Source organism: Sipha flava, unplaced genomic scaffold (assembly GCF_003268045.1).
Source record: "Sipha flava isolate LNK unplaced genomic scaffold, YSA_version1 44_pilon_pilon, whole genome shotgun sequence".
In the NCBI taxonomy this organism is placed as follows: domain Eukaryota; kingdom Metazoa; phylum Arthropoda; class Insecta; order Hemiptera; family Aphididae; genus Sipha; species Sipha flava.
In genome coordinates, this window is record NW_020273203.1 from 1,620,528 (window position 1) to 1,648,061 (window position 27,534).

At 27.0% G+C, this 27,534-nt stretch overlaps 4 protein-coding genes across 6 annotated transcripts in view; 2 read left to right on the top strand and 2 right to left on the bottom strand.

The window, feature by feature from the left end:
* LOC112689526 (sushi, von Willebrand factor type A, EGF and pentraxin domain-containing protein 1) overlaps positions 1–9,498 on the top strand; it is a 30,165-nt gene extending 20,667 nt beyond the window's left edge. Inside the window, exons 3-13 of the mRNA XM_025563284.1 lie at positions 642–854; positions 3,031–3,254; positions 3,518–3,729; positions 3,814–4,046; positions 4,509–4,685; positions 4,746–4,925; positions 4,995–5,177; positions 5,262–5,425; positions 5,590–5,749; positions 5,833–5,914; positions 7,960–9,498. Coding sequence (XP_025419069.1) covers positions 642–854; positions 3,031–3,254; positions 3,518–3,729; positions 3,814–4,046; positions 4,509–4,685; positions 4,746–4,925; positions 4,995–5,177; positions 5,262–5,425; positions 5,590–5,749; positions 5,833–5,914; positions 7,960–8,320 — 2,189 coding nt within the window. The 3' untranslated portion in view covers positions 8,321–9,498. The remainder of the gene's footprint in view (positions 1–641; positions 855–3,030; positions 3,255–3,517; positions 3,730–3,813; positions 4,047–4,508; positions 4,686–4,745; positions 4,926–4,994; positions 5,178–5,261; positions 5,426–5,589; positions 5,750–5,832; positions 5,915–7,959) is intronic.
* Positions 9,499–11,495: 1,997 nt separating this feature from the next.
* LOC112689524 (ATP-dependent DNA helicase Q4) lies at positions 11,496–16,674 on the bottom strand. Its single transcript, XM_025563282.1, has 14 exons — positions 16,453–16,674; positions 15,125–16,364; positions 14,918–15,054; positions 14,769–14,862; positions 14,476–14,705; positions 14,165–14,419; positions 13,805–14,104; positions 13,592–13,700; positions 13,347–13,522; positions 12,974–13,285; positions 12,407–12,566; positions 12,047–12,233; positions 11,848–11,974; positions 11,496–11,751 (listed from the first exon to the last, which is right to left on the bottom strand). The coding sequence occupies exons 1-14, from the start codon at positions 16,543–16,545 to the stop codon at positions 11,506–11,508; spliced, it is 3,666 nt and encodes a 1,221-aa protein (XP_025419067.1). The 5' UTR covers positions 16,546–16,674; the 3' UTR covers positions 11,496–11,505.
* Positions 16,675–16,852: 178 nt separating this feature from the next.
* On the top strand, positions 16,853–22,665 carry LOC112689551. Its single transcript, XM_025563322.1, has 3 exons — positions 16,853–17,223; positions 21,341–21,607; positions 22,326–22,665. The coding sequence occupies exons 1-3, from the start codon at positions 17,133–17,135 to the stop codon at positions 22,481–22,483; spliced, it is 516 nt and encodes a 171-aa protein (XP_025419107.1). The 5' UTR covers positions 16,853–17,132; the 3' UTR covers positions 22,484–22,665.
* Positions 22,666–23,036: 371 nt separating this feature from the next.
* LOC112689509 (ATP-dependent RNA helicase vasa-like) lies at positions 23,037–27,393 on the bottom strand. 3 transcript variants are annotated; one of them, XM_025563255.1, is made up of 9 exons: positions 27,100–27,392; positions 26,321–26,831; positions 25,685–25,906; positions 25,399–25,575; positions 24,473–24,668; positions 24,203–24,400; positions 23,564–23,736; positions 23,389–23,487; positions 23,037–23,231 (listed from the first exon to the last, which is right to left on the bottom strand). In XM_025563255.1, exons 2-9 carry the CDS (start codon positions 26,810–26,812, stop codon positions 23,196–23,198), a joined length of 1,593 nt encoding a protein of 530 aa, XP_025419040.1. In that variant the 5' UTR covers positions 26,813–26,831; positions 27,100–27,392; the 3' UTR covers positions 23,037–23,195. The 3 variants fall into 3 exon arrangements, with proteins under 3 accessions (XP_025419040.1, XP_025419038.1, XP_025419039.1); XM_025563253.1 differs by lacking the exon at positions 23,037–23,231 and having other exon boundaries at positions 23,317–23,487; positions 27,100–27,393; XM_025563254.1 differs by lacking the exons at positions 23,037–23,231; positions 27,100–27,392 and adding an exon at positions 26,889–26,913 and having other exon boundaries at positions 23,317–23,487.
* Positions 27,394–27,534: the final 141 nt, after the last annotated feature.

The window sequence follows — 27,534 nt, forward strand, 5'->3', positions numbered from 1 at the left end:
AATACCAGCCACGATTAAAAATACATACTTTATTAAAATAACAGTTACAGTTTATTTTCTCTATTTCTTTCTCATTGAATGTATTTTTTATGATTACCACTATTATAATTGAGGTAAAAACAACGATGTTTATGTTGATCCATGCTCTCTGACCCACAAACCCGATCGTTCGATGAGACCGTGATGCTATTGGATCTTATGATTTTACATGGCAAATTCGTTTTGGTTTTCACGCGTAAACTAAAAAGTAAAGTAATATGACTATTTAGAGCTTGAGTAGTTCCATATAAAAACATTAATTGAGGAATTATAACCCGTAAATGGGATAACACCATTGTATTAATTAATGTCATAACCATTATCAAATGTGTATAATAATATTACGAAAGAATGTAGCGTAATTTATAAATAATATACAAAATGATCAAAAGATAGAATAATACTTATTTTAAATGATCCAGTATGGAATACCAGTATGTCCTAATACTTTTGTTTTAAATAAATATAATATTCAAATGAATAACTTATCAATTTATAATTATACCTATCAGTTATAGGAATAGATATATATATATCATTGTGGACGACATATCTGTTAATATATATTTATATAATAATGTGTAATGTAATATTTTTTGCAGTGTTAAATGTGGCTGCAGGTAAAGCTCCTATGCAAATCAGTTCAGAACCTGGTGGTCTACCACAAAAAGCCATCGACGGTAGCACCAGCTCATTCTTCAGTCCCGAAACTTGCACCCTCACTAAACCGGAACGTACCCCATGGTGGTATGTCAACCTATTAGAACCTTATATGGTTCAGTTGGTGAGATTAGATTTTGGAAAAGCTTGTTGTGGTAAGTGCTTAAATAATAAATATACTGAAAAAAAAACAAGCAAATAATATTTTAATCATAATATGTATAATACATAATATATAAAATAATAAATTTAATATATTTTAATTATAAGTATATTGTAAAATAATTGCACATATTAACAGTAATTACCATCATTAACGTTGTTAAAATATAATAATATTACTATCATATATAAAATAAACAACTATACGAGTTTGCCTGTATGCAAAATTGTTTTCAATGATCTGTTTAAATTAAAATAACGTAAATCTTATTATTACATTATAACCATTATTAATTGAATTTAATTAACTGAAAAATAGTTAATGTAATTTCATTAAAGAAAATAAAAACAATTTAAATGATAATGAATACAATATGGAAAAATTCCAAAAGATAAATTACCTAATACATAAACATAACAATTGAAATTGAGTACTCACAAGTCCAATAATTAAATAATAGATTAAATATAAACTGATTATTGAAAATTATTTTCAGCTAGCGCTTTGCCGTCGAGTGCTGTATAAAATAATATAAGATATTGTAAACTAATACCAAAATCGTAGTAAATCGAACGTTTTTAATTAAATACGGTTATTCAATAATTATATCAAATAACTAAATAATATGAAACATCAAGTCTAAGTCGGCATAAATTATAGGCAACTAATCATTCACCTACCACACCTACAAAATGTACATATGCGTATTAATTAAAACGTGTTGTGGTACGGTGATTGTTTAGTTGCCTATCGAATATATGTACCTATCTGTAATATAACATATACTCGTAAATATATATATATATATATATAAATATTAACTCCTAACTATGAAACTAGTCCATTACTAAGAATGTTCTATTAGTAGACATGGTTCACATTCTATTGTATTTCATAAACGTTTGACTAAGTCACTAGATGATCTTTTTTTAATTTTAATTTTCAGGAGTGTCGTTAGTGGGAGGCGCCTCCAATTAAGTTTCACTACTTATCTTTTTCATATCTACTTGTCATAATTCATGCTTGTTACTTATTATACTGATGTTAACGTTTGTACAGATAACAAAATTCAAACAAATATTAATAATACAATTTAAGTATTTAAATTATACGTAAGACATTTTTTTTAATGTATTATGAAACAGTAAAATCTCTTTAATATTTTATTAATTAACCAAATTTGGTCACTTTAAAAACAATACATTACAATAAATATTGTATATATTTTAATATATACAATAAATTAAAATTTTAATTAGATTTTACTATCATACAAATTGTTATTAAATAGGTCATTTTATCTAACACTCTTTAACTTATTAAGTTATGAGTATCGTGAAGCTTAAAAGTTTATTTTATATTTTTTATTAACTAACATCAATATTTATATAAAATAAAAATAAAACTTATAAGTTACATGATGATAAAGTTAAATTGAAAAATAAGAGTTGTTATTCAAAGTTTGAACAAAGTTTATTTAAATAATTAAATTACTTTAATAATTATAATTTAAAATAATATACCAAGAAATCTTCTTGTTATATTTATTACAATAATTTCGATCTTAATTTTAAATAGTGTTTACCTATTGACAAATATTTAATACATTTTGAATTTTAGTATAAAATTTAATTGATTCTTGAGAAAGTCAATACATTTTTATTTTTTTACTAACGATAAATAATATATTGGTTTTAGAATGAAAAATGTTTTCACTTCAGAAGGCATTTGTTAGATATTCTATTTATAATAAAATATAGTTTATTACTTTCAAGCTATTTATATTCATGGAGATATTTTTGGTAAATTAATAACAATGACTTAAATCACTACATAGTTCATATATGATATCACTCAATATTCTATTAGCACGTGCGAAAAACGTGCACAAGAAACCGGTCAAAGAAAGTGGTGCCCATCTAAACTAGGTACACATATAGGTACCCATATTATATTGTTGCTTCTTTTATGTAATAAAACAATAAAAATATTTAGTTATTGAGAAATAACTTTTCACACAGTCTAAAAATTTCTCAAGTCAAACAGCTTGTCATAATGATACGCTCATGAACGTTTAAGCTAAACAATATAAACATATAAAAAAAAAAATTGTCTGTCTTATATTTATTACAATATTGTATTATATACCTGTATGATATTATTCACAGGAAAGAACAAACCAGCCACGATAATTGTGCGAGTGGGAAACAATCGACCTGATCTAGGCACGAATCCAATATGCAACCGATTCACTGGGTTTATTGATGAAGGCAAACCGTTGTTTCTTCCGTGTAATCCGCCTATGCCAGGAGCATTTGTTAGTGTCCACATGGAGACAACTAGTGGATCTACTCAGCTATCAATATGTGAAGCTTTCGTTTACACCGATCAAGTATGTTTTATAATCATACTATAATTATGACACAAGTAAATAAACAAATAAATTTAAATATAAATGATTATACTATATATATAGACACTATACGTATATAGGAAATGTGGTTTAATATTTAAGGATAAATGATATAAATATGAAAATATTTTTAAAGATTTTTAATATTATATCGGATCCTGGCGCCAAAAATTTCTCCTTTCTTTCCTCTGGTAATTTATGTTTTTAGCTATTATTACGTTAATTGTTAATATTATTTCTAGGCGTTACCAATTGAAAGATGTCCACAATTCAGGGATCAACCCCCAGGAAGTACTGCTACGTATAACGGAAAGTGTTATATATTTTATAATCGACAGCCTATGAACTTAAGAGATGCTCTAGGTTTTTGTAGATCAAGAGGAGGGACATTGGTTGACGAAAGCAACCCTGCATTACAAGGATTCGTTAGTTGGGAATTGTGGAGAAGACACAGGTACATTTTAAAATCCAAATAACTAAAATTAAATTTTATTTCATTCATATAGAAATATAAACTAATTAATGCAAAATTTTTCAGGAGCGATTCACAAAGTCAATACTGGATGGGTGCTGTAAGAGATAGCCATGATAAAAATAATTGGAAATGGCTGAACGGTGACGATCTAACCGTATCATTTTGGAGTGTTCCAGCAAGTGGACCTGAAGCAACAGCTTTAAATGGCGGCGACTGCGCACGATTCGATGGTTCTAAAGGCTGGTTATGGTCAGATACTAACTGCAATGCTCCACTAAATTTTATCTGTCAACACCGTTCGTATTATTTATTTAGCTAATAAAATCTAATATTAGATTAAAATATGAAAACTATATAATTTACTGATATACCATATAATATTATTTTATTTTAAAATATAATATAGATTCTAATATGAGTGATACTCTTATTATAACATTTTATATACATGTGGTTATGTTTCGTAATTCAAATAGTGTTAGAAATAATTAAACAGACAATTGAAAATCTTATCAAGTTGATTTTTAAGATTTTTAAAATGTTCCGAATTCTTCTAACAAATTATAAAATGTAATAATATCTTTAAATACTAACTTTGATACTTTCAGTGTACACAATATATTGTAGAAAAAGTAACTTAGTTTCAAATATTTTTCAGGTACAATGGTTAGTTATTACTAGTTAATATTTATATTTATTTTATTCATTGTAGCAAACCCGGTATCGATTTGAATTTAATTTTTAATTTTTATATATAGAACCTAATGCGTGTGGTAGACCAGAACAACCACCAAATTCAACAATGCTCGCCGAAAACTTTAATGTTGGCTCATCGGTTGAATATTCTTGCGATGAGGGTAATTTGTTGATTGGTCCTTCGACTCGCACATGTCTCGGAACAGGATTTTATAATGAGTTTCCACCAGTCTGTAAACGTAAGCTAAAACAATTTAATTTTGTAAAACATTATCTAAGTTAAACGCAATGGTTTTTAGGAATTCAATGCGGCTATCCTGCGGAAATTTCCAATGGCAGTTATAAGTTAATTAATGGTACGATAAACTATTTAAGCCAAGTACAATACAGTTGTGCTGAAGGATTTAAAATGAATGGTAGAGATCGATTAATTTGTGATTTAGATGAAAGATGGGATGGACCACCTCCAAAGTGTACAGGTAAAATAAGCAATATTTGCATTTATGTTTCTAACTTAAATTTAATCAACAATTAACCTTTCTATTAAGTTCAAAAATGTGACGATCCCCCAATAATATCAAACGGTGAATACCAAATGTCAAACAATGAAAGTACCGTTGGAACTTTAGTGGAATATTCTTGTGTGACTAGACGATTTCGTTTGGTAGGACCTAAACAATTAGTCTGTTTACCAAGTGGTCAATATGATAATAAGCCACCTTATTGTAAAGGTTAGTACTACAACTATGAATATATTACATTTAAATGACTGTATGAATTATATTTACGACATGTTTTAATATTTTTTAATTTAGAAGATATTATTAAAACACCAGCGGTAACACCGATTTTAGTAACTAAAACTATATCTACCAGTACTGTTCCTAGTAGTCGTGCACCACCTTCTCCTTCTACTAGAGAAAAATCAAGACCATTCACAGTCAAACCTACTATATTAACTAAACCAATCAATGACCAAGTAAGTTATAATTTAACGTAAATTCTACGACAAAGAAAAGTAGGAGCATTCTATTTGGGTTACAAATTCGAAGCTTAATAGTTTATGAGAGATAATTAGTTCAAATCTGAAAATTCGGACTTTATCAACCGGAAACTTAGTAAATGTTACTTTCACTTCATCAGGACGATAGCGGCCAGACGTCGTCAAATGTGGTAATTGCATCGGCGCATCCGCATGACAACGAGATTCCAGACAGTGTTCACGTCCGAACAAATCCAAACGCTGCAAACATACCGTCTCAGGTGGAAAGCGAACACCGACTTGGCCCTAAACTGAATTTAGGTAATTTACCATTAATTTGTATGATAATCAAAATTAACGTATCAACAATATGATTACTGAGTGATGATTATATTTGTAAACAGGGGCAATAATCGCGCTGGGAGTGTTCGGAGCATTCGTATTCCTGGCAGCAGTTGTGACCACAATCGTTATACTAGTTAAAAGGTAACATAATTTTAATACCGTCCGGTGTTCGCAGTGTATAGGACTATAATTTAAATATACGTGTATTTGTGTGTGTGCGCGCGCGCGCGCGCAGGCGTGTGTGTATGTGTGCATTTGAAATCCTTGAGTGCGTCTATGCGACTAACAAAAATCGCTTGTCGGCTGCTATATGTGGGCTGTTTTGTTTTTTTTTTTTTGCAGCAATAGGAACCACAAACTTCCATCCAGCTCACATAACATGCCGTCTCGATGGTATACACTTCTAGCAATGCCGTTCCCCGACCAGCAAGTCGGACGGCGTCAGTTCTCTAGGGCGTATAGAAGCCGAGCTGGCTATTTCTCTAACCCATTATGACGCGCAATAACCGCGCATCGATAAGCACATAATTTTAACGTGTACTATAGCGAACAAAAAAAAAAAAAAACCATATACCTATCCAAACCTATAAGTCTAAGGTACGACTGATATGTATCACAACAACAATTGTCTAATCGCACGCTATGTATTCTCGTCCAACTATAAAAAGAGCACCGCTGTTTTATCACACGCTACGCTTTTATTTTTCGCACGCTTAAGCACGCAAAACATTATATTATTGTATTGGCTCTGGTGCATTTATATTGTAATGAGTCCAGAGTTCTTCGACAAGACGTTAATGGGGATCATACAGCGCTTAAAGCAGGGAAGGGTGTCTCGTGGCGCTTAAAAAGCCTCCCTTTTAAGGCTTTAAAATTTCTCTGAAAAGTATAATGGAACGTTCAATTATTTGATCAAAATAATCGTCCACATTAAAAATAATTATTATTTACAAAAAGCTAATAAAAATAAAAAAAATAAATAATTATTCAAAGTTTCGTTTTGTAATACACATTAAAAAAAATATATATATTTTATTTTATAAATATCGACTGTTACGTCTAGTCAGCTGTCGAAAATAGTTGTTACTTCCAAGAAACAGATAATAATAATAAATAATAATTAATAATTATAATAATAATTTTACGTTAATTAATAATAACGTAAATAATAATTATTTCGTATATTAATTTTTCACGTGTATAATAAATATAATCAGGATTAAGATGTATATGTGACAGTGTATTATTTTTTGCGACTTCTGATATTACTCTAATATCCCCAAATAACTCCACGATGAAGTTTATGGTACTGTTTTTATTATTTATTATAAATTTGCATTTTTTTTAATAGAATGCATATTGAATAAGACGGATATTATTGTGCATCTTAATTAAAAAAAAAAAAAAAAAAAAAAAATGAATATTCTGTGGTAATTTCGGTACAACATTTCAACACGTGAAAGTATATACTCATATATTGACGCTGTACAAAAATACGTGTGTACGTTGTGTATTGTAAGTGAATTGTTTAAATTTGGTTTACAAAAATATAAAATACCAAAAATTCAAATTAGCAGTATGTAACTTTAACAGTTTATCGAAAAATTTTAAACTAAAGTTTTTAAATCTATGTATTTGATACTTAATGTTTTAAATGACAGAACTTTGGATTCCGATTTCACAAATCTAACTACTGGGGAAGCAACAAAATTTAGATACACGAAAATTATGTCATGCAATGTCTAACTATAAAACATAATTTTAGGTCTTTCATATTGAAAATTAAAAACACAGGGTAAAATTGGTATGACACATTTGAACAGCGTTAATAGCTTGTAGAACAATATTTTATTAATTTTAAAACGTACCTAGTAAAACTTTGTTTTTTATTTTTGAAGCATTTAACCGTATTATATGGCATTTATAATATTCATTGGATATTTTTAATCATTTCTTAATGCATATAAGCCCCAATTCTGCGTAAAACTAAAGTAGTATTGGTAATTTTATTGGAAATGTATATGGAACGCTCGAAATGGTATGATTGGGATCAGAATTGAGCCTGCGATATTTTTTGTTCTTGTCACTTTAAGCCCTGGAAACGCAGTGTACAATATTATTGTAGTCAAAATTACACGTAAATTCAAAGTATTTGATTGGAATGCGCGCGCGTGATCGTTTTGCAGGAACCGCAGTGCCAAACATTACCGCCACCGAGCGTCACCGGACACGAACACGGTGGCTTCGTTGGACTCGTCCGGGTCGGAGAGCCGGGGCGGACTGAACCGGTACTATAGGCAGGCGTGGGAGAACCTGCACCAGTCGGCTGCGTCTCCGAAACACTCGCGTCAGCACCATCACCACCATCACCATCACGGTGCGGGCGGCAGGCGCAAGGAAACCGTAATGGACTCGTCGCCCCGCGTGGAAAGTATGCGCGACGGTGCTGAGTTGGTCGTCAACGATGTGTACCATCCACGGTCGCAAGACAAAAAACGGCATCACCATCATCATCATCATCAAAGCAGACCGGTTAACAGATATTGAACGATTACAACACGGGGTAGGCTCAAATGAGGATTTCGATGTTGCTTTATGCGAGGCATCGCTCACGCGAGGGTTCCACGTTAAATCTATACTCTACGCATATAAATGTATACCTAGTGAATTTCCATATACATATACAAGAACCTATAATATTTGATTCGTGTATAATAGGTCCAGACCGCAATAGTAGCCATAGTTTATTCCAAAAACGAATAACCCTTGAGTTAAATAAATACCAAAGAATTAGATGTTTTATTTAAAACACGAGATAATGCAAATGATAAATTTCGTTGATTTGATGATCCAAAGAATATTTATATTCATTTTTCTAAATAATACGTTTCGAGCAAGTTGCTTTGATATTTGGTTGAATATATTTACGTGAAAGGTAAATAAATATCTTATATGGACATATTGATTAACAGTGATTTAAAATTATTATTGACAAATGTTAATTCAAGCAGATATCAAAGTATTTATGATTGTTATGTAAATAAAATTATATAATATTTAAAAATAACAATTTAAAATTCGTTATTTAATAAATCTACGTGGTTGTTTTTAAATAACTAACAACTGTATTTAAAATCTGCATTTATAAAAATAAAATTTACAATTGAGTATTGATTCATTGAAAAACTCAAATCTACGATAATATTGATTGTTTAATCTTATCGTGTAAAATATTCATACATTTAGTGTGTACATATTTGATGTAACAAAATAGTGAATAGTAAATAGAAACAGTTGAAATTAGATAATTTTCCAGGAAAGTCTGAATACCTAGTCTAATATGCTAATTGTTTGGCTTTTTATTCCAACAACAACATTTTTCAATACTTGCGATTTTGAAGTCGTTTACTTGTTACAATAAGTTATAACTGTATACTTTATTTCTATATTTTGTTATCTCTATTGTATTATCACATACACATTAATTTATATTTGATTAAGAGTTGACATGTTTCTATGTTGTATAACACTAATATTGCAACTTATCAACGACTGACAGCTAGGAAAGGATGGAAGCTTAAAGTCAACAACAAAAAAAAAAAAAATTGGAATCCTCATTTTGGTCTTTTAAAAATATAAGATCCCCTATAAATTATAGTGTCAGCATTGGGCATAATATGTATTATATATAATGTTACCTTTTCTGACGTTGAAGTTTAAGTCAATACTATTTAAGCTTGATTATTATTACTATATATATTTATATGTATTATGAATTATTTATTTATTTATATATAATACTATTTTATGATTTTTTGATAAGAACATTTTTTACAAATGCGTTAAAGATAAATATGTTATTTTTATGATTCATTTTTTACATAATTGACAGATTTGTAAAAAAATGAAACATACATAATATTACTGCCAAAGTTAATCGCAACATTATAAAAAAAATATAATATTTTCATCTTGTTTATTTTAGATTATTTAATTATTGAAATTTGTAAATATGATTAACATATCCAAAGTATTGTAATACTTTGACCAATAAACTATTTACATGCGTATCTTTATTTTGTTTGAATTACTATAGGTATAATTACAACGACCATTTTATATTTTCTCTATTATATCCATTGGCGTATTTTCAAATTTTTTGTTAGGGAGTTTTACATTTTTCTAAAAAAATAAGTAATTTTATAATATTATAAAAAATATATATAAGGTATGAATTAATAATTATATTATTCTATTATTATTATTATATATACTAATGAAGAGTTATTTACAACCACATTATATAAATTAATGTACTCTTTCTCTGTACCTTAGTAACAAGTTATTTATGACATTTGAACTATTTTTCTTCTGAGGGTGGTGGGGTCGAGACCCAGAAAACCCCTCCAAAAATATTTCACTTATAATGTCTATATTATAAACATCAATAGTATATTGTAAGGAGTGTCATGACTGAGTGGATTAGGTGACCGACTTAATGCAAGGTCACGATAGTTCTGAGAGAAGAAACTGCTTCTAACCACTAACTGTTTCAAAAAATAAGTTCCAGCTAAATCATTTCAACAAAAGTTTACTTTTTAAGTTTTAAAAAAGCCTACTATTCTTCTAACATAAAACACCAAGAACAGAAAGCCAATGTCCTTGTAGACAAAGTCTTATTAAACAAAAAAATAAAAATAAAGTATCTGTGTTATAGTGTATCCTGTAATGGACCAGGTTATTTCATATTATAGCACATATTAAGATAAATTTAATTAACATCAGTAAAACAGGAGAAGATTGAACTAGTAAAATTTTCCTATAAACTAATAAATGTAAAACACCTAGTGATATTTAGTGTTAACCTATTGAATTTTACCTATTGAAAATATAAATTATAAAATGTTATAAATTAATATTAAATCTGTTTATTTGAGAAAAATAACATTTATTAAAACAAACTGCTCAGCATTTAGGTTACCTGTATGACGCAGTGTAAATATTCAGACATTTGTTACGTAATTTTAAACATAATTAACATATAATATATGTATTGCAATATTGTAGTATATAAAAATGAGAAAAAAAAAAGAAAAAAGAGCTAAAATATAGTTTAATTAATGACAGTTGTTTGTTACTTATAAATTAAATACGTTGAAAATAATATAATAATATGATAAATAGACGAACTTGGAAATGATAAATTATAAGATTTCCATTTTTAGCACCTACACTTTAATCCCTTGCATTATAAGTTGGATTCAGTACCATATAATTTTATCTCAATGTTAACACTATGTGAACAAATGTATATCAAATGGATACTGTGAATATATTGAAAAAATATTTACAAGTATAGATATTTCATATAGGATATGGAAGATTATTCCATTTTAGAACAGGTCTGTGGTATTACCACAATATTTTATTAAATAACAATATAAAATTAAATAACATTATTTTTATTACAATTTAAATTGTGTCGTTATAAAATAAATTTTTACAATATATAATTTTTATTTACCTAATCAGAAAAATTTTAAATTTTATTATATTAAACATAAATTACTTATTACTAACTTTAAAAAAAAATATATTAAAAATAGTTAAACAGATATAATCACCTTTAAACAAGTACATTTATATATGCAAATAAAATTATTTGATAATAAATCATCAATAAAACTGAAGATATTTTTAAAATATACATATTACAAATTACAGTAAAAATGTTATTTTAAATTAGATATAATTTGTTTTTGAGCTATTTTACAAATAGCATTAAAATCACATTTTATATGGATACGCCAAAATGGGGAACGCCCCCAAACATATGCTGGATAGTTAGGACTTTCAATACCATGAAATATTCTAGCTATTGCACGAGCGGTAAACTTACAATCTATATAACTATTTAATATTCGGTTAACATCTGAAGCAACTTGAGTTTCATCTGTTTTATTTAAAAATACTTCTTCCTAAAAAAAAAAAAAAGTAAGGATATTATTTTATTCTTAACTTGAGTATTAAACTAACTTAATGGTTATTTGTAAAAATAAAATAAAATAACTAACAAGTGGTTTTTGAATAAGAGTTGATAGGTTGTCAAGTGTAAAATATTCCCTTATAGATTTCTTTAATTTTTCACATAAATCTATATTAACATCATTGCAACAGTCAAAAAATGTAGATGTTGAAGCACTAGACAAAAAAATATTTAATTAACATAATTTTATTATTGTAAAAACAGTTTAAAATGAAGACCAAATGTACCTCATGAATGTTTCAAAACAGTTTTTTAATTCTGAGAGTGATTTTGTTTCTTGTTGATGTGATATAATAAACAAATTGCATAGAGTAGAATCTAATAGTTCTGCATTCATGTTACCTGGAGCTAATACTCTAAATCCGAGACAAGAAAATTCAACTATTACTCCACTTTTTTTAAACTTGCCATCAACTATAAAAATAAATAGAATCATTAACACTACCACAAAAACATTTTCAAATTTGTGAATTACTCAGTATTAAGATTTAAGAAAGCATGTTAAACTCTATAACATGATTAAGTTTATTAGTTTAATATTATCTCACTTAACAAGATAATTAAATATCAGATTAACAAAAAATTACCATTTGACCATTCCAAATTTTTCAATTCTTTTTTAACAATACCACTTTCCCATCCAATCGCAGCAGCTACTTCAAAAATTGAAAATTCGATTTGATTTTGATTAATGATAGACTCTCCAAGACTTTTCTTCAGAGCAAAAGCAACAGCAAGAGGTGGACACTAAATGTGTGACAATATATTATTTTAGAATGTTATTAGTGAATAGTGATCAATGATAATATAATGTGGCTCATAAATATATAGGAGTGATCAAACTATAAAGTTACACAAATATTTTTAAGAATTTAATTTGATTTTGAAGTGTTATAAAAACTACGAAAAATTGTAATTCATAAACATTATTTATTTTTGTCATTTTGTGGAATTTAAAAATGTATAGTGAAACATATATCAGTGAAAAATTTGATAAGATTAAATAAACATAAGACATCTTGATAAAATATACTACATTTTGTTTGAACTATATTAATTTATTATTTATTATATTAAATATATTATAATAAATAGATAAATATTTATTATATAGAATATTATATTATATTAATATTTAAAGAAATTTTACTTACAATTTTTGATAATTGCTTTAAAAACAATGGTCCTTTATAAGATGTTATTTTACAACGAATATAGGATAATGGCAAATTTTTTACTAATTTTTTTGTATTTAGTTCTAGGTAACATAAAAGTGTTTGAATATTTTCTTGTTTCATGTCTATACTGGTAATGGTATCTTCAATTTCAAAAGAAACTTCATGCTTTGTACATTCATTTTCTTTACATTTACATTGAACAAACACTCTTTCGAGTAATTTACGGATGGAAGCACGGTCAACAGAATTTGAATATACATGACGACTTAGTTCAGCAATATCATTGCCCTAGAATAATATATTAAGTTTAACAATAATAATAAAAGGTATTTGCAAAAAGCAACATTACTTCAGAATCCAAAAACATATGACAATGTGATTCACTCCCATCACGACCTGCACGTCCAATTTCTTGTACATAACTTTCCAAACTTTTTGCCATATTATAATGAATAATACCCTGAAGATTAGACTTATTTATTCCCATACCAAAAGCAACAGTAGCTACAACAATTTTAAGTCTACCTACAAAATAATAATTAATTTTTAAAAATGTAATATTCAGATAGTTTATTAATACTTCATTTTCATTACCATCCATAAAATACTTTTGAGTACGTTTCCGTTTTGCTGCAGTTAATCCAGCATGATATGGCTCTGCAATTTGAGATAACTGACCTCGTTTACCATTTATATGTTGTGACTAATAATTAATGAATAATTAATATAATTAACATACACACATATTGATAAATTTAGTTTAGTTTCTTTTAAATAAAGAATAATGATTAAAGTTATATAAAGCACCTGAAAAGCAATTCTAATAAGAGAAGCAACACGTTCACATTCTTCTCGTCTAATACAATAAATAATTATTGAACTACAATTCTTAAAACGATTTCCATTCAGTAAGCTGATTAATGCTTTATCACGATTTTTATCTCTAGATACACTTAATATAAGATTATCTGGTAATGGTGTATCCTTAATAACTGAATTTGTGACATCATCCAACATCAATTCATTAGCAATACTTGAAACAGTTGAAACAGTTGCAGTTGCGGTTAAACCCAAAAATGTTTTTACACCAAATTTGTCTCTTAATACCTAAAACAAAAATGTAATCAAAATTAAATTAAACGTTCATTTTTTTTATTAATACATTACTTGGCAAATCATTAAATATGATGGTCTGAAATTATGTGACCATTGAGAAAGACAATGAGCTTCATCTAAACAAGCAAATGCAATAGGTGGAAGTTTTGATAACCAATCAGTATTAAAACCAGATACAATCGCTTCAGGAGACAATAAAAGTATTGATAAATCCCCATTGGTCAGTTTTTCTACAATAATATCTCTTTCTTTTGGTGTTTGATTGTTATGCAAACATGCCATATTCACTGCACTTATTCCACAAACCTTAAAATTAATTATATATTTAAAAGCTACTTGTAAAAAATGTAATAAAAAATTACTTGATCTTCCATCAATGATATCAGAGGAGAAACCACTAATGTAATACATTTTGATTTTTTACTGTACAAGTATGATGGTAATTGGTAACACAATGATTTTCCAGAACCTGTTGATAATGTGACTAGAGTTGAGAGACCAGAGAGAATCCTCATGACTGCTTTTTCTTGACCAGGACGGAAATTTGTATGACCGAATAATTTTAAAGCTTCATACACTTCATTTGGTGTATCTAATATTATTTATTATTTAATATTGTTATAAAAAATAAAATAAACGTATGCATAATAAATACCAATAATAGAATTATTTTCAAGATGATAAACAGGAGATACATTTTTATACTTGGAGGTTTCTTCTGATATTGAAGGATATTGAATAGAAATTTCCTAAAAATATGATTATAATTAGTATGCACAAGATTTTTACTAACTTAAATATTACTTGATTTTTTGATTCTTGAGCCCACTTTTTACTATGAGCTTTTTCTTTTTTTTCAAAAGCTAATTTTTCAGCTTCTTCAAGAGTTAGAAATGGACTTTCATCCTCATCAATATCTTCCAAAGGAATTAATTCATTATCTAAAAAACAAAGAAAAAAAAAACAAATACATTTATAGAATATAACATTTAAATAATTCTCAACATTTACTTTTAAGACAGTTTTTAGAATAATGTCCAACATCACCACATTTAAAACATTTTAAAATTGAAGTTCGACCAGTAACTGTATAATCTCCACCTAGTTCCTTCTTTCTATTTTTCCATTGATTTTTCTTATAAGTAGTAGTTTTTACTGATCTTTTCCCACGACTATATATTTTTCTTTTCATATCTAATTTTACAAAGTTTTCACTAGCCTTTCCAGTGGATATTTTTGATTCCAATACCACTTTTTTACGAGTATCTTTAACAGATAATTTAATATTATCATTATCATGAGCTTTTAGAACTTTTGGTTGTTTTAAATGTTCTTCAAAATCATCATCAGAATTATAACGCTTTTTTAAACTTCTTGAAGTATCATTATTTACTACATCAATTTCTTGATTAAAACTATTTTGATTATCATAACTAAATTCTTGGGCTTTAATTCTTTGAGATGAATATAATGGAATATCTTGTGTTTCATTATCACTTTCGTAAACAATGTCAGTATCACTTTCAATATCTTTGGTTGGTTTTGAAATTGGTAGAGCAATATTTGAATTAATTATTTTAGAATTATTTTCATTACATCTTTCCAACCAGCCTTCATCTAATTTTCTACTTACAGTCATCAATTTCGGTAAAGCTTCAAAGCTACTTGATGATGTTTGTAGTAAACTTAATGGCTGTGGTGTATGATTTGAAATATTGGACATTTTAATTGTATTGTTAATTGATACATCAGAATCTGTACCAATAACAGATAAATTAGAATCATCGAGAAATGCACTATCTTCTTGTGTATTGGAATTAATAGATGTGATATTTGTAATACCATCACATACACTATGTACACAATCAAGTTCCATAGTTTTTTTTTTTACAATGCTTTTCCTAGGATTTCTTTTCTTAAAATCACAACCTTCAAATAATTTCTTGGAAAATTTTATCGATATACTATTTTCAATCGGTCTAACTAAAGTTTGTTTATCAGGCTTTGGTTTGTTATTCAAATGTTCTCCCCAAACTGATGAATTGTTTACCTCAACAGACAAATTTTCATTACTTTGTATATTCTCTTGAGCCTGGTCTTTTATATTACTGAGAAATAATTGTTCATCAATTGTCGAATCATCCGTATCTTCTAAGCCTCCTGTCAGTGTTTTTTCAAGCAAAGTAGTCTTCATTTTCCAATACATTTTATATGCATGACGAACTTTTTGTTCAGCTAACTTTATGTCCTCCTAAAATAATAAAATCCGAAACATATAATTTATTTAATATGTATAATTATTCAATAAATTCTATTCATATAAAATTATTTTTTATTACCTTTTTGGGATTGCGATTGTTAGACTTAATAAATCCATTTTCCCATTTCTTAACAATATATTTATACTTTGAATAAGGGTCACTGATCTCCATTTTAAAAATTTTAGTAAAATATCATATAATACAATCAATCAAAGAATTGGTAGTCAGTTAGTACAAATCATAGACATTATATATATTATATTATGTCTATGGTTCAAATATACTATATTTAAGTTTTAAACACATTTGTAGATAACAACGAATTGTGATGAAGGGTTTTAAAAGACTAAAACACAGTATGACCAAATTTCAAATATTGACAACATACCAAATTATCAATCAATTAATTTTATTCTTTTATCATATTTTACGGTTTTTCATTTCTTATCTTTTATATTTTTTTTACGGCAACATTTAAACAATAATACATTTATAACTCACAAAGAATTATTATTATTATTTATCATAATCGGTAATTTGGTCATCAATTTTTGTTGACTATTATATTATACTATAGTCTTTGTATTAGGAAAGTTATAAAGTTATAATATGAAAAGTTCTTAATTATACAATATTACAATTAGATAACAGAAAATAATTAATTAGTAAATACCATTCAGCAAGTAAATGTTGTGATTTTTAGTTTTTGTCTTTTCAGTCGGTTCGTGTGTAAAATTATATTTTAGCACTTAGTTCTAATGGATATAGATCCTGTTGAAGTTCTGCGTCATCTTAATATTTTGGGATATGAGAATATTGAACCACATTTGCTTCAAAAATTCATGAAGGGTAAGTAATAAATACTTAAAAAAATATATATATTGTTATTTTTATAATTTTATAATTTTTTTATATTAAGAGTGATTTTGAATTAATTTTATTAGACAAAGTAAATTATGCATTTGTAGGCGGTAACTTAGAAGTATTATTAATTCCAGATAAAAAGAAGGATGGGGGGGTTGAAATAGTTTGAAGATGTTGAGATTTAAAATTGACCTGGAAATTATTGCAAACCAAATATGAAGATTAAAGTCTAAATATAAATTATTGGATGCATGTAAAAGTGATATGAAGTTAAATTATGTCAACTATTATTTATTTTTATTAAAGACTGTTACAAATTTAAAATTTAATTTTTTTTAAATATACTTGAATTACAGTACAATCTCGGTAATCCGGCCGTTCGATTATCCGATACATCCAGTCATCCGGCTATTTTAACCAATACGTACCAATATTTATTTTTATATAAAATTACTATCGAATTAACTTTATAATGTTAGATAAAACTAAGTAATAACAGATTAAATACGAATAAACCTATTAGATATTTTTTTTTTATTCAGTTAACGTTGGAGTATTGTGCGTGTTATTGTGTATACCGGTTAGATATAGTGTATTACGAATTACATTAAAATGTCGCAACAACGAAAACGAAAACATACTACTTTAACTTTGTAGCTGTTCAAACAATAACTCACTCCACTGCAATAAATTCTTTTACTACGTCCATTATATGGGCAGAAGAGAACGGAGTAGATGCATGTGATATTTTGGTGCTTAAACGACTAAAAGAAAAAGTATTAAAAGTTTCATTTCAAACAAAAAAACAAAAAAATATTAATAATTTTTTTAATTTTGTCTCATAAAAATATTAATTAAATATAACCATGTACGTATTATTTATAGTTTAAAATAATCACAATAAATAAATAATAAATAATAATAATATATATATACACTTATGATAATTATTGATAAATAATAATAATAATTCATTTTTTTATGTGTCAGTAAAAATGTAAAATTCAATAAGTAAAAATGCGTTTTTATATGAACCCTCGTTAATCCGTCAGTAGCGTGGTCTGATATGTGTCAGATTACCGAGATTGTACTGTATGTGGTATTGCTGTTTAATAAATAACAATTATTTAATAATTATATATAGAAATAAATGTAAATATACTTTTAGGGAATCTTTACAGCACGTCGTTATCTCGGTTTACCTTAGGGTAGTGCTTTAAGCCCCATCCTGTTCAATATTTATTTTCTGTCTGTTATGCATTCCCTATTGTCAGATGGCTTTCAATTACATTATTCCATTAATTTCTTCTGTTACCTATCTAGGTCTCATTTTGGATTCCAAACTTCGTTGGAGTCCACATTTTCTAAATTTTCTTTCTTTAACTTCAAAATGAACCAACTTATTCCGATCCTTATTTGGTACTGACTGGGGCGACCATCCTTCCTCTCTCCTTTTAATCTACAAGGCTATTGTTAGAGCAAGTCATGATTATGGCTCTTTTTTTATTCGGTACTGCCTGCAAATCCATCCGCGTTAAACTCAATTCCTACCAAGACATGTGTTTACGTTCGATTCTTTGTGCCCTTCGTTCCGCCCCCTTCTCAGCTTTGGAAGTCGAGCTATGCGTTCCTCCCTTGGATGTGTGTGCTCGTTGTTTAGGCAGTAAATTCATCATTAATAAATTATCCTCCCCCTTTATCCAACTCTGTCTCGGCGTTGTATTTATCAATTTTTCGTGTTTTGCGGTTCTGTACCGAACTAACCCTCCTATTAGCTATTATTACGGATTCCCTTCGCCTATTTTTTCCTTTCATACACGTTTCACCCAGCCGTTTGCCTCTTTATGAGACATCTTTTGGGCTTTATTGTTAAATGTTCCTTCATTTATCTGTCCTGCGTTTCTGGGTTTCCCTATTTCAACTATTCGATCCTTCCCTCCATCCACCGTAAATGTTTTATTTAACGATTTAATTACAACTCATTATCCCAATTATTGCTTAATTTTCACTAGCGGTTCAGTTTCGACTCTTTCCGCTGGTTATTCTTTTTATATTCCTAGCGTTTCTATGAAGTTTTCTAATAATGTTCCCTTATCCACCTCTTCTTTCACAACCGAATGCCTTGCGATAATAGAAGCTCTATATTCTATTAAGTCTTTACCTAATCGTAACTTTATCATTCTTTCCTGTTCTCAAGCTTGTCTCTTGGTTTTAAATTCTTCTCCTTTTCAAACTGCTACTTTTAATTCGCACAATCTTATTCACACTCGTCAGTAATAGCTTTAATATTATTTTTCTATAGGTCCCCGGCCATGCTGGTATCTTAGGCAATGAAATGGCGGATCTTTTCGCCACTTCATGCTCCAATTTCATACCTTCGCTTATTAAAATTCCATACCGGCCTTTCACCAGCTCTTAAAGTCTTTGCATTAATGACTTGGAATAGAAGATGAGTTAACCTACCCCTGACATTTGCCTCATCCTTTCGTCTAGTTTATCCTTCCATTTTATCTTTTCCCTGGTTTCACAATATTCTTATTTCGCGCAAAATCATAGTTTCCTATTCTTGCCTCCGCTTTGGCCACAATCGCCTCCCGACTCACTCCTTTTATTTATCCTTGGATGATTCTTCTTATTGCACCTGTCATGTCTTCTTCTTCTGGTCTGTTAATACGGAACATTAAGGTCCTTTGCCGCTTCCACAATCCTTCTCCACTGATCCCTATCCGTTGCCATGTCGATGTTGAAGGTGTTGTTTATTTTTGACAGGTCTCTCTTCACCGAATCAAACCATCTCTGGCGTTGTCTCTTCAGGGGTCTTTTACCAGTTGGGTTCCCCCCCCCATAACCTTCTGTATGAGGCATCCTTCTGTTCACCACACGTGGCCTGCCCATTCTATTCTCTTACTACGAATGAATTGACATATACTTGGAATGCTAAAAAGTCTTTGTATCTCGTCATTTCTTCTTCTTTCGAATATCCCTGAATTCACATTACACACTGGCCCATATATTTTCTTCAACATTTTCCTCTCAAAAGTTGAGAGTTTTTCTTCATCTCCTTTTGTACTTGCCCATGTTTTACATGCATACGTTGCTATGGGGCGCAAATATGTAATATGTAACCTCTTTTTCGTTCGGCGTGACAGAAGCTTTGTTGAGAACATCTCTTTCATAGCGTAATAGCTTCTATTCGCTGTGCACATTCTAATCTTGATTTCGTTGTGCATATTATTTTTCTCGTTAATATTTACACCCAGATATTTAAACTCTTCCACTTGCTCGAATGAGTTAGTAAATATCCATTTACTTTGATATTAATCTTTGGAGTCCCCTGCCTTGACATAAACATATATTTTGTTTTGGCTTCATTAACTAGTAAGCCCATATTACGACTAGCTATGAATAGTCTCTTTGCCTTTTCTTCAATTTCTTTCTGAGAAATTCCTAGAATGACGATGTCATCCGCATATTATGCACCCGTCAAGTGGACCTAATTTTATGCAACGCCTCTCATCTCTTGTTTAACTGTCCCGGTCTCCATAGCAGGTGTCTTCTTTCTATTATATGTCTTACCAACAAAATTTCTTTTACTCTACCTTATGTTTTCCAATCCATCTTTGATTAAAAGCATTATCAACTTTTTTCTTTCTGAGGGCTTCTTATTGTCACACAAATTTATTATTTATATTTATATAAATATTTAGGCATTTATGTTTGTATGCATTCTATCTTTGTGTATGTAGGTATGTATTTTTTAATTAGGTTTCTTTAATTTAGTTTTAATCTATTTTTCTTTCTTTCTGATTTTTACCTTATTTTAATCATAGAGACCATTGTATTTCTATATAAGTTTCTTAAAAAAAAAAAATTATTTTATACAGCTTGAATTTAAAAATGCATTCACTTAAATAATAACTTAAAAATAATAATAATAATTGTAAGGCTGTACATCACTTAATGATTTGTTCAGTACCATTAGATTGTTTGTAATTTCATGTTTATAAGGTTATAGTTATATTATAAGTAGGTATTTATCATTCTAAATTTAAATTTTATTAATTTACTTAATAATTTAAAATTTTTATATTTGTAATTACAGATTTGAAGAAACTTATTAAATATGAAAAACAAAAAAAACTTGTTGATATGAATAAAAGGGATAACATAGATTTAAATATTAAAGATGAAAATGTATTAAAAGAAAAAAAATGTATTGTTCCTGATACTCATTGTAAAAACAAATGTTGTAATAAAAAAAATAATGATGTATTTGTAAGATTATCACGCCCAAGTTCAAAAATGAAACTTTGTTCTAAAGCTGTTTCAACTATTGGTGTTCAAACTGATTTACAATATAAACATACAAGTAAGATATAGATTATTTAAAATCTTGCTTATGATAAATTATTTAGTTTTATATGGATTTTATTAATAATAGTTAAATTTTATAATAATTTTACTTATCACAATAACTTCATATGTTGATATTTCTCATTCACATTATCACATAAGTTATTAACTAAAGTTAATTAATTGGTTTATACAGAGAACTATAAATGAGATATAACAAACAGATATTATATTTATTACTTAGGGTAGAAAACATTGTACAGGATTTGTTCCAAAAATAATGTGCTGCATTTTTTTTTTTTTTTTGAAAAATGTATTGATATATTTCGTACATTAACAAATTAATAATAAATTTGTTTAATTTAGTTTACATTATAAGTTTATGTTATCTTTTATACTCTTACCTGTTTACAAGTATCATAGGTAATATAGTAACTATAATCTATGACAAATATATACCTACTAAATAATTAAGATGTGATAAAACTATTTAAATATATATAACTTGTGAATGAATGGTTATATAAATATAATGGTTATATAATGGTTAAATAATGTATACAACCAAATGTTAATAATACAATTATTTTATGTATTAATTATTTATATAATTTAAATATATAAATTATATTTATCCACTATAATATCCACCAACTTGTCATTATTTTTGGTACAGTAAAAAAAAAAATATATAGTTGGCAAATAATAAATCAATTTCTAATTTGTTGTTTTAGAAGATGACAGTTATTCACAAGTTTTGAAAAGAAAAAAAATGGATCCTGTTTCTTTACACCAATATTATAAAACAGAGTGGCAAATTAATAAAGTTCCAGGTGAAAAAAACCATGATAAACTTCGGTGGCAAGTTAGGAAAATGATGATGTCTAAATAAATTTAATTTTCATTAATTTTTTAGTACTTAATTAAAATATTTATATTTTTGATGGTAAAATAATGTAGTATTTGTTCATCAATGTTATAATTACGTCAAATTAATATGAGAAATAGTTATTTTTTTTTTCAATATTTAATACTATAATTTTAAGACAATTTTTCTTTATTTATTAATAATTGACAGAAGTAAGATATTATTTATATTACCGTTAACTATTTTGATTGATTTAAATTAGGCAAAAATATTTATTCTAAAATAATAAAAAATGTATACTGATTTGACAATACCTGGTATTAGTATATTATTTAATATAGTATTATCACATATTGTACTTCAGAAGTTTTTAATAGTCTCTCACTATTTTTTTTTTTTTTAACTTAACACAATTTGTATTTTCAAAAAATAAGCAAAAAAAATAAAACATAAATAAATTTCAGGCCACCTAAAAATTGTATGTATTTTATAATTATACAGTTAATGTACAAAATATCAAAAATCAAACATTAAAATAATACATTTGTATAACAAATTATAAGAAACTCATATTTTTAATTATATTCAAGAAAATGTTATTCGTCAACTACATTAATATAAGAGATATTAGATAAATTTGCAAAATAATATAAAATAAATAACAATAGTTTGTAGTAAGAGATATTGAAAATGATACTTATACAATTTAATTATTCATTTAATATAAAGTACAAAATCACCATTCTTCATTTTCATCAAATTTGTTTGACTTCTGTAAACATAAATAAAAAGGTACAATAAAAATGATGATAATCTATTTTTAAGGAATTAACCTTTAAAAATTATTCACGCGCTAATTAAAAATGTATTTTAATATTTGAATGTTATTTTTGATAAAATATAATAGAAAATACAATAATTATTTTTACAATTCTAATATCGGTGCCTCCATACTGATCATCATCAACACTCTTGTCTTTAGCTTCCTGTCCAAGTTTAAGCAACCAGTAAGGTATTTCTTGACTTGCCTAAATTAAAAAGTGTCTGTGAAAAACTTTTCTTAAAATAATCTAAATTATTATAACGAAAATATAAATTTTATACCGAAGAAAGAGTTTTTATGATTGGTTCTACTAAATGATAATCATGTTCAATATCAAAGAAAGATGTGGCAATTCCCGTATTTCCAAGTCTACCAGTACGCCCAATTCTATGAATATATTCTTCAATTTCTTGAGGCATGTCATAATTAATAACATGGTTTACATATTTTATATCTAGAATATAAAATAATTAAGATTATTAAAAAATGAATAAACATTTTATTTAAATACTAACAATTAAAGTTATACAATAAAAGTATAAAATATACAGCATAGTAATTTTAAATTTTAGGCCACCTTTTTACAGAATTTCATAAGAATATAATCTTTACAATAAGAAAAGTTTGTATACATACATTAAATCAAAACAGTAACCTTAATTCAATTTTGTTTATATTATTAGTGTTACTATCATATGTAAAAAAATAAAGTTACTTTTACTGTTATTATTTTTATAGTATAATTTTTTAACTACATTTATTTCAAAGAGAGCTCAAATAACTAAAATTATACATGTATCAAAATTGAATAAATCAAGAATATTAAATCTATTTATCTATATTAGATTATTTCAATAATTTAACTTAGAAATAAAAACAATTATTAATTGGAATTTAAATTTTTTTAAAAAAACACTTACCTAAACCTCTAGAAGCTACGGTTGTTGCTACAAGCACATTTTTTTTCCTGTTACTAAACTCACTTAAAGCTTCTTCTCTATAACTTTGTAAACGATCGCCATGTATACTTGTTGATGGGATATTCTTTTCACATAGGTATGTTGCTAGAAAATCAGCCATCCATTTAGTATTGACAAATATAATTGTACCTTCTGAATCTAGAAAATAATACATTTTATAGTACAATTATTTAGATATTTAACTATTATAAATTATAAAAAAATAGAAACTTTGTTGTAAAATGTTGATCAAGTGTTTTCGCTTTTTAAATTTGTTTACTAGGTAAAAATTTTGTTTAATATCCTTTGAAGCACTGCTAACAATACCAACTGCTAAAAATAGATAATTTCTATTTAAATAAAACTTTGCTAATTCCTGTATAGAATCAGGTAATGTTGCTGATACCATAATTGTCTGTCTGTTCATCTTTAAAAAAAAATACATTTAATTGTTAAATGATTTATATAGCCATCTACAGAGCTTGAAAGATATAGCATTTGCATACTATTTTTTTTTCAAAAGTTTAGAACATCTCAAGATGCAAATTTGTTTTATACTTCTCTTATTATTAATTTTTGTTAATCAGTTTTTCTTACTTATAATTGTTATAGATACTTTGATTTAGAACTAAAAATGTTATTTTAAGGTATATTTCAATGTATAAATATCATTGAATACATTTTAATCAAATTTTATGTTTTGAACTCGTTTATCGCCCCACCATGAATTTTTAAAAATAAGAATTGGAACTACTTGAAATATATAAAAAGAAGCTGTCCTAAATATATTTTTATTGATAATGCCCAATGACTAAGAATGGTCATTTATTGTAAAAATACTACTTGCAAATAACCTTTAATCATTAAAATTCATCTTATAATTTAGAGTTATTATAAAGATAAATAAATAAAATTAGAATTTATACATTATATAGGTAAAATAGTATTTGAGTTATTTTATATTTATTTGATACGGTAGAATATATTTTAGCTACTCCAAATACTAAGCTCATGAAGAACTAACTTATACTTACTATTTTTATAGAAAAAACCTTTTTTTTTTCAAATAAAATGAAAATTTCTTATTAAGCATATTTTTGGCACACATTAAATTTTTAAAGCTATAAATTTCATGTCCTTGTCAATAAGCAACTTACAACAGATGGCATAGATGAATGATCTAAAATTTTATCAACATCAGATTTTGATTCTATTTCCAACATTCGATCTACTTCATCCAAAACAAAAATTCTTACTGATGCAAATGAAATAAGACCATGTTGAACAAACTCATTTAATCTACCCGGTGTAGCAACAAGAATATGACAACCTTTCTAATTAAAAACATTTAAGAATTAAAATATTAATAACAAGTAAATTATATAGTAAAAGTTTAACACAATTTAAATTATTTGTTTTAAAAAGGTAGGTAATTTTACTTACAAGAATTTGATTTTTTTGATGAGAAACCAAAGTACCACCATAACATACTAATGAAGAAATCATAGTACCTCTACTTAATTTCAACACAACACTCTTAATTTGTACAGCTAGTTCTCGAGTAGGAGCCATAATAATCACTTGAGGTTCACAATGATCAATATCTTTTACTATTGGATGGGGTTCCATAAGCAGTTTTTGTAAAATTGGTAAAACAAAAGCTACCTGAAAAAAATTAAAAATTAAATAATTGATCTAATAATAACATGTGAAGAAATGATGTTAATAATTTAAAACTGAAAGAAAGAAAATTTGAAGATTAACATGTAAGTTCTTGGAGGTAAAAATAAATAGTAAGTAATTAAATATATGTGACCATATATTTTAATTTTTTTCATAATTTAGGTAATTAAGTTGAATTAATTCCATAAACTAAATATCATGATGTTATAGATAATTTCAATAAATTTAGACCAATCAAATATCAGATTTTTTTATTTTAAGTTTGTGCTATAAAATATTTTTGATATTAAAAAAATATTACTATAATCTCTTAGAAATAAATCAAATTCATAGAAATAAAATCATGATCAATTTAGAATAAAAATTGTTAAATTATTTTAAAACATAATTAGTTACCGTTTTTCCTGAACCCGTTTGAGCAGCAGCCATTAAATCTTTTCCAGATAAAATTATTGGAATGGTATACTTTTGTATTGGAGTTGGTTTCATAAATTTACATTTTTTAATATTTTCCATTAATATTGCATTACATGTTTCAAAACTTTCAACTATTTTTGGTACATTTTTACCAGACACCTTAACTTCAATATCGTTAAATTTATCAAAATTTATTCCATAATTAATTCCTGTTTCATAAATAGATTCATCATTTTCATCAGGTTCAGGCGGAATATATGTTGATCTTATTGGTTTAACTTCATTATTGTAGATGCATTGATCCATTATTTTTTTAGAAGAATCAATATTTGATGGTAAAAGTTGAATGTTTCCAAAATGATGAGTTTGTTGTATCATTTTAGTTAAATAGCCTCGTCCTCGAACACGGTTATTAGAACACTCATCATTTTGACAGTGTTTGCTAAATATATTCTGAGAACTTTCACTCATCGTCCTTATTGTCAGAATACTAAAAAAATATTTACAATATTGAAATATTTTAAATTAGAATTAAAATATGACAAACCTTAGTTACACATAATGAACTAATAATGAACTAAACAAAAAAAGTAGATTAAATTAATTATTTATTAAAATACATTGAAAAACACATTAGTAAATGTTAGAACAATAAACATCATGAAACTTATTCTATAACCTGTACGTGTTCACTATACATTCATCACTTAATAAAATAAAAAGAGGTATTTTCATTAGATTCTATTTTAGATACCTACCTAATTTCTCTGAAACAAGAACTAAAACAAAATTGCGCTACAAAGTTTCATACATTAGTTAAACCTACGGGTCGTAGTATACGTGCCGTAAAATAAGTGTATCTTCGTGCCCTATGATGGACGCGCGAATTTTAAATTATTGATAACAGTACGAAGGTAAAAATATTCTGTAATCATGAGGTAAACCAGACATTGTGGTTAGTATTATATTCTGTGGTTAATACATAGAGCACGGTTAATAGATCTTTTAAAACCGTGACATAGAGTAATAATTCTCTATGCTCTCAATTCTCGACTTCCTTAATGATAAAGCAGTTTGTAAATTCAATCGAAAAATGCAATACCAACTTAAACAATAGTTGCCCTCGGATTTGGTTACTATAAATATTTACTACCATCATCATAACATAACATTTTATAATTTTTTTTATAAAT

Excerpts from the sequence above, each read along its gene's own strand:
- LOC112689524 (XM_025563282.1), bottom strand. The coding sequence starts at position 16,545 with ATGGAGATCAGTGACCCTTATTCAAAGTATAAATATATTGTTAAGAAA. Across the intron at positions 14,420-14,475 it reads TATCATTGATGGAAGATCAA|GTTTGTGGAATAAGTGCAGT; the intron begins GTAATTTTTTAT and ends ATTAATTTTAAG. Across the intron at positions 12,234-12,406 it reads AAATTTGGAATGGTCAAATG|TTGATGGCAAGTTTAAAAAA; the intron begins GTAATTTTTTGT and ends TTATTTTTATAG.
- LOC112689551 (XM_025563322.1), top strand. The coding sequence starts at position 17,133 with ATGGATATAGATCCTGTTGAAGTTCTGCGTCATCTTAATATTTTGGGA. Across the intron at positions 17,224-21,340 it reads GCTTCAAAAATTCATGAAGG|ATTTGAAGAAACTTATTAAA; the intron begins GTAAGTAATAAA and ends TTGTAATTACAG. Across the intron at positions 21,608-22,325 it reads TTTACAATATAAACATACAA|AAGATGACAGTTATTCACAA; the intron begins GTAAGATATAGA and ends TTGTTGTTTTAG.
- LOC112689509 (XM_025563253.1), bottom strand. The coding sequence starts at position 26,812 with ATGAGTGAAAGTTCTCAGAATATATTTAGCAAACACTGTCAAAATGAT. Across the intron at positions 24,401-24,472 it reads GATCAACATTTTACAACAAA|ATTCAGAAGGTACAATTATA; the intron begins GTTTCTATTTTT and ends ATTATTTTCTAG. Across the intron at positions 23,737-24,202 it reads CGTAGCTTCTAGAGGTTTAG|ATATAAAATATGTAAACCAT; the intron begins GTAAGTGTTTTT and ends TTTATATTCTAG.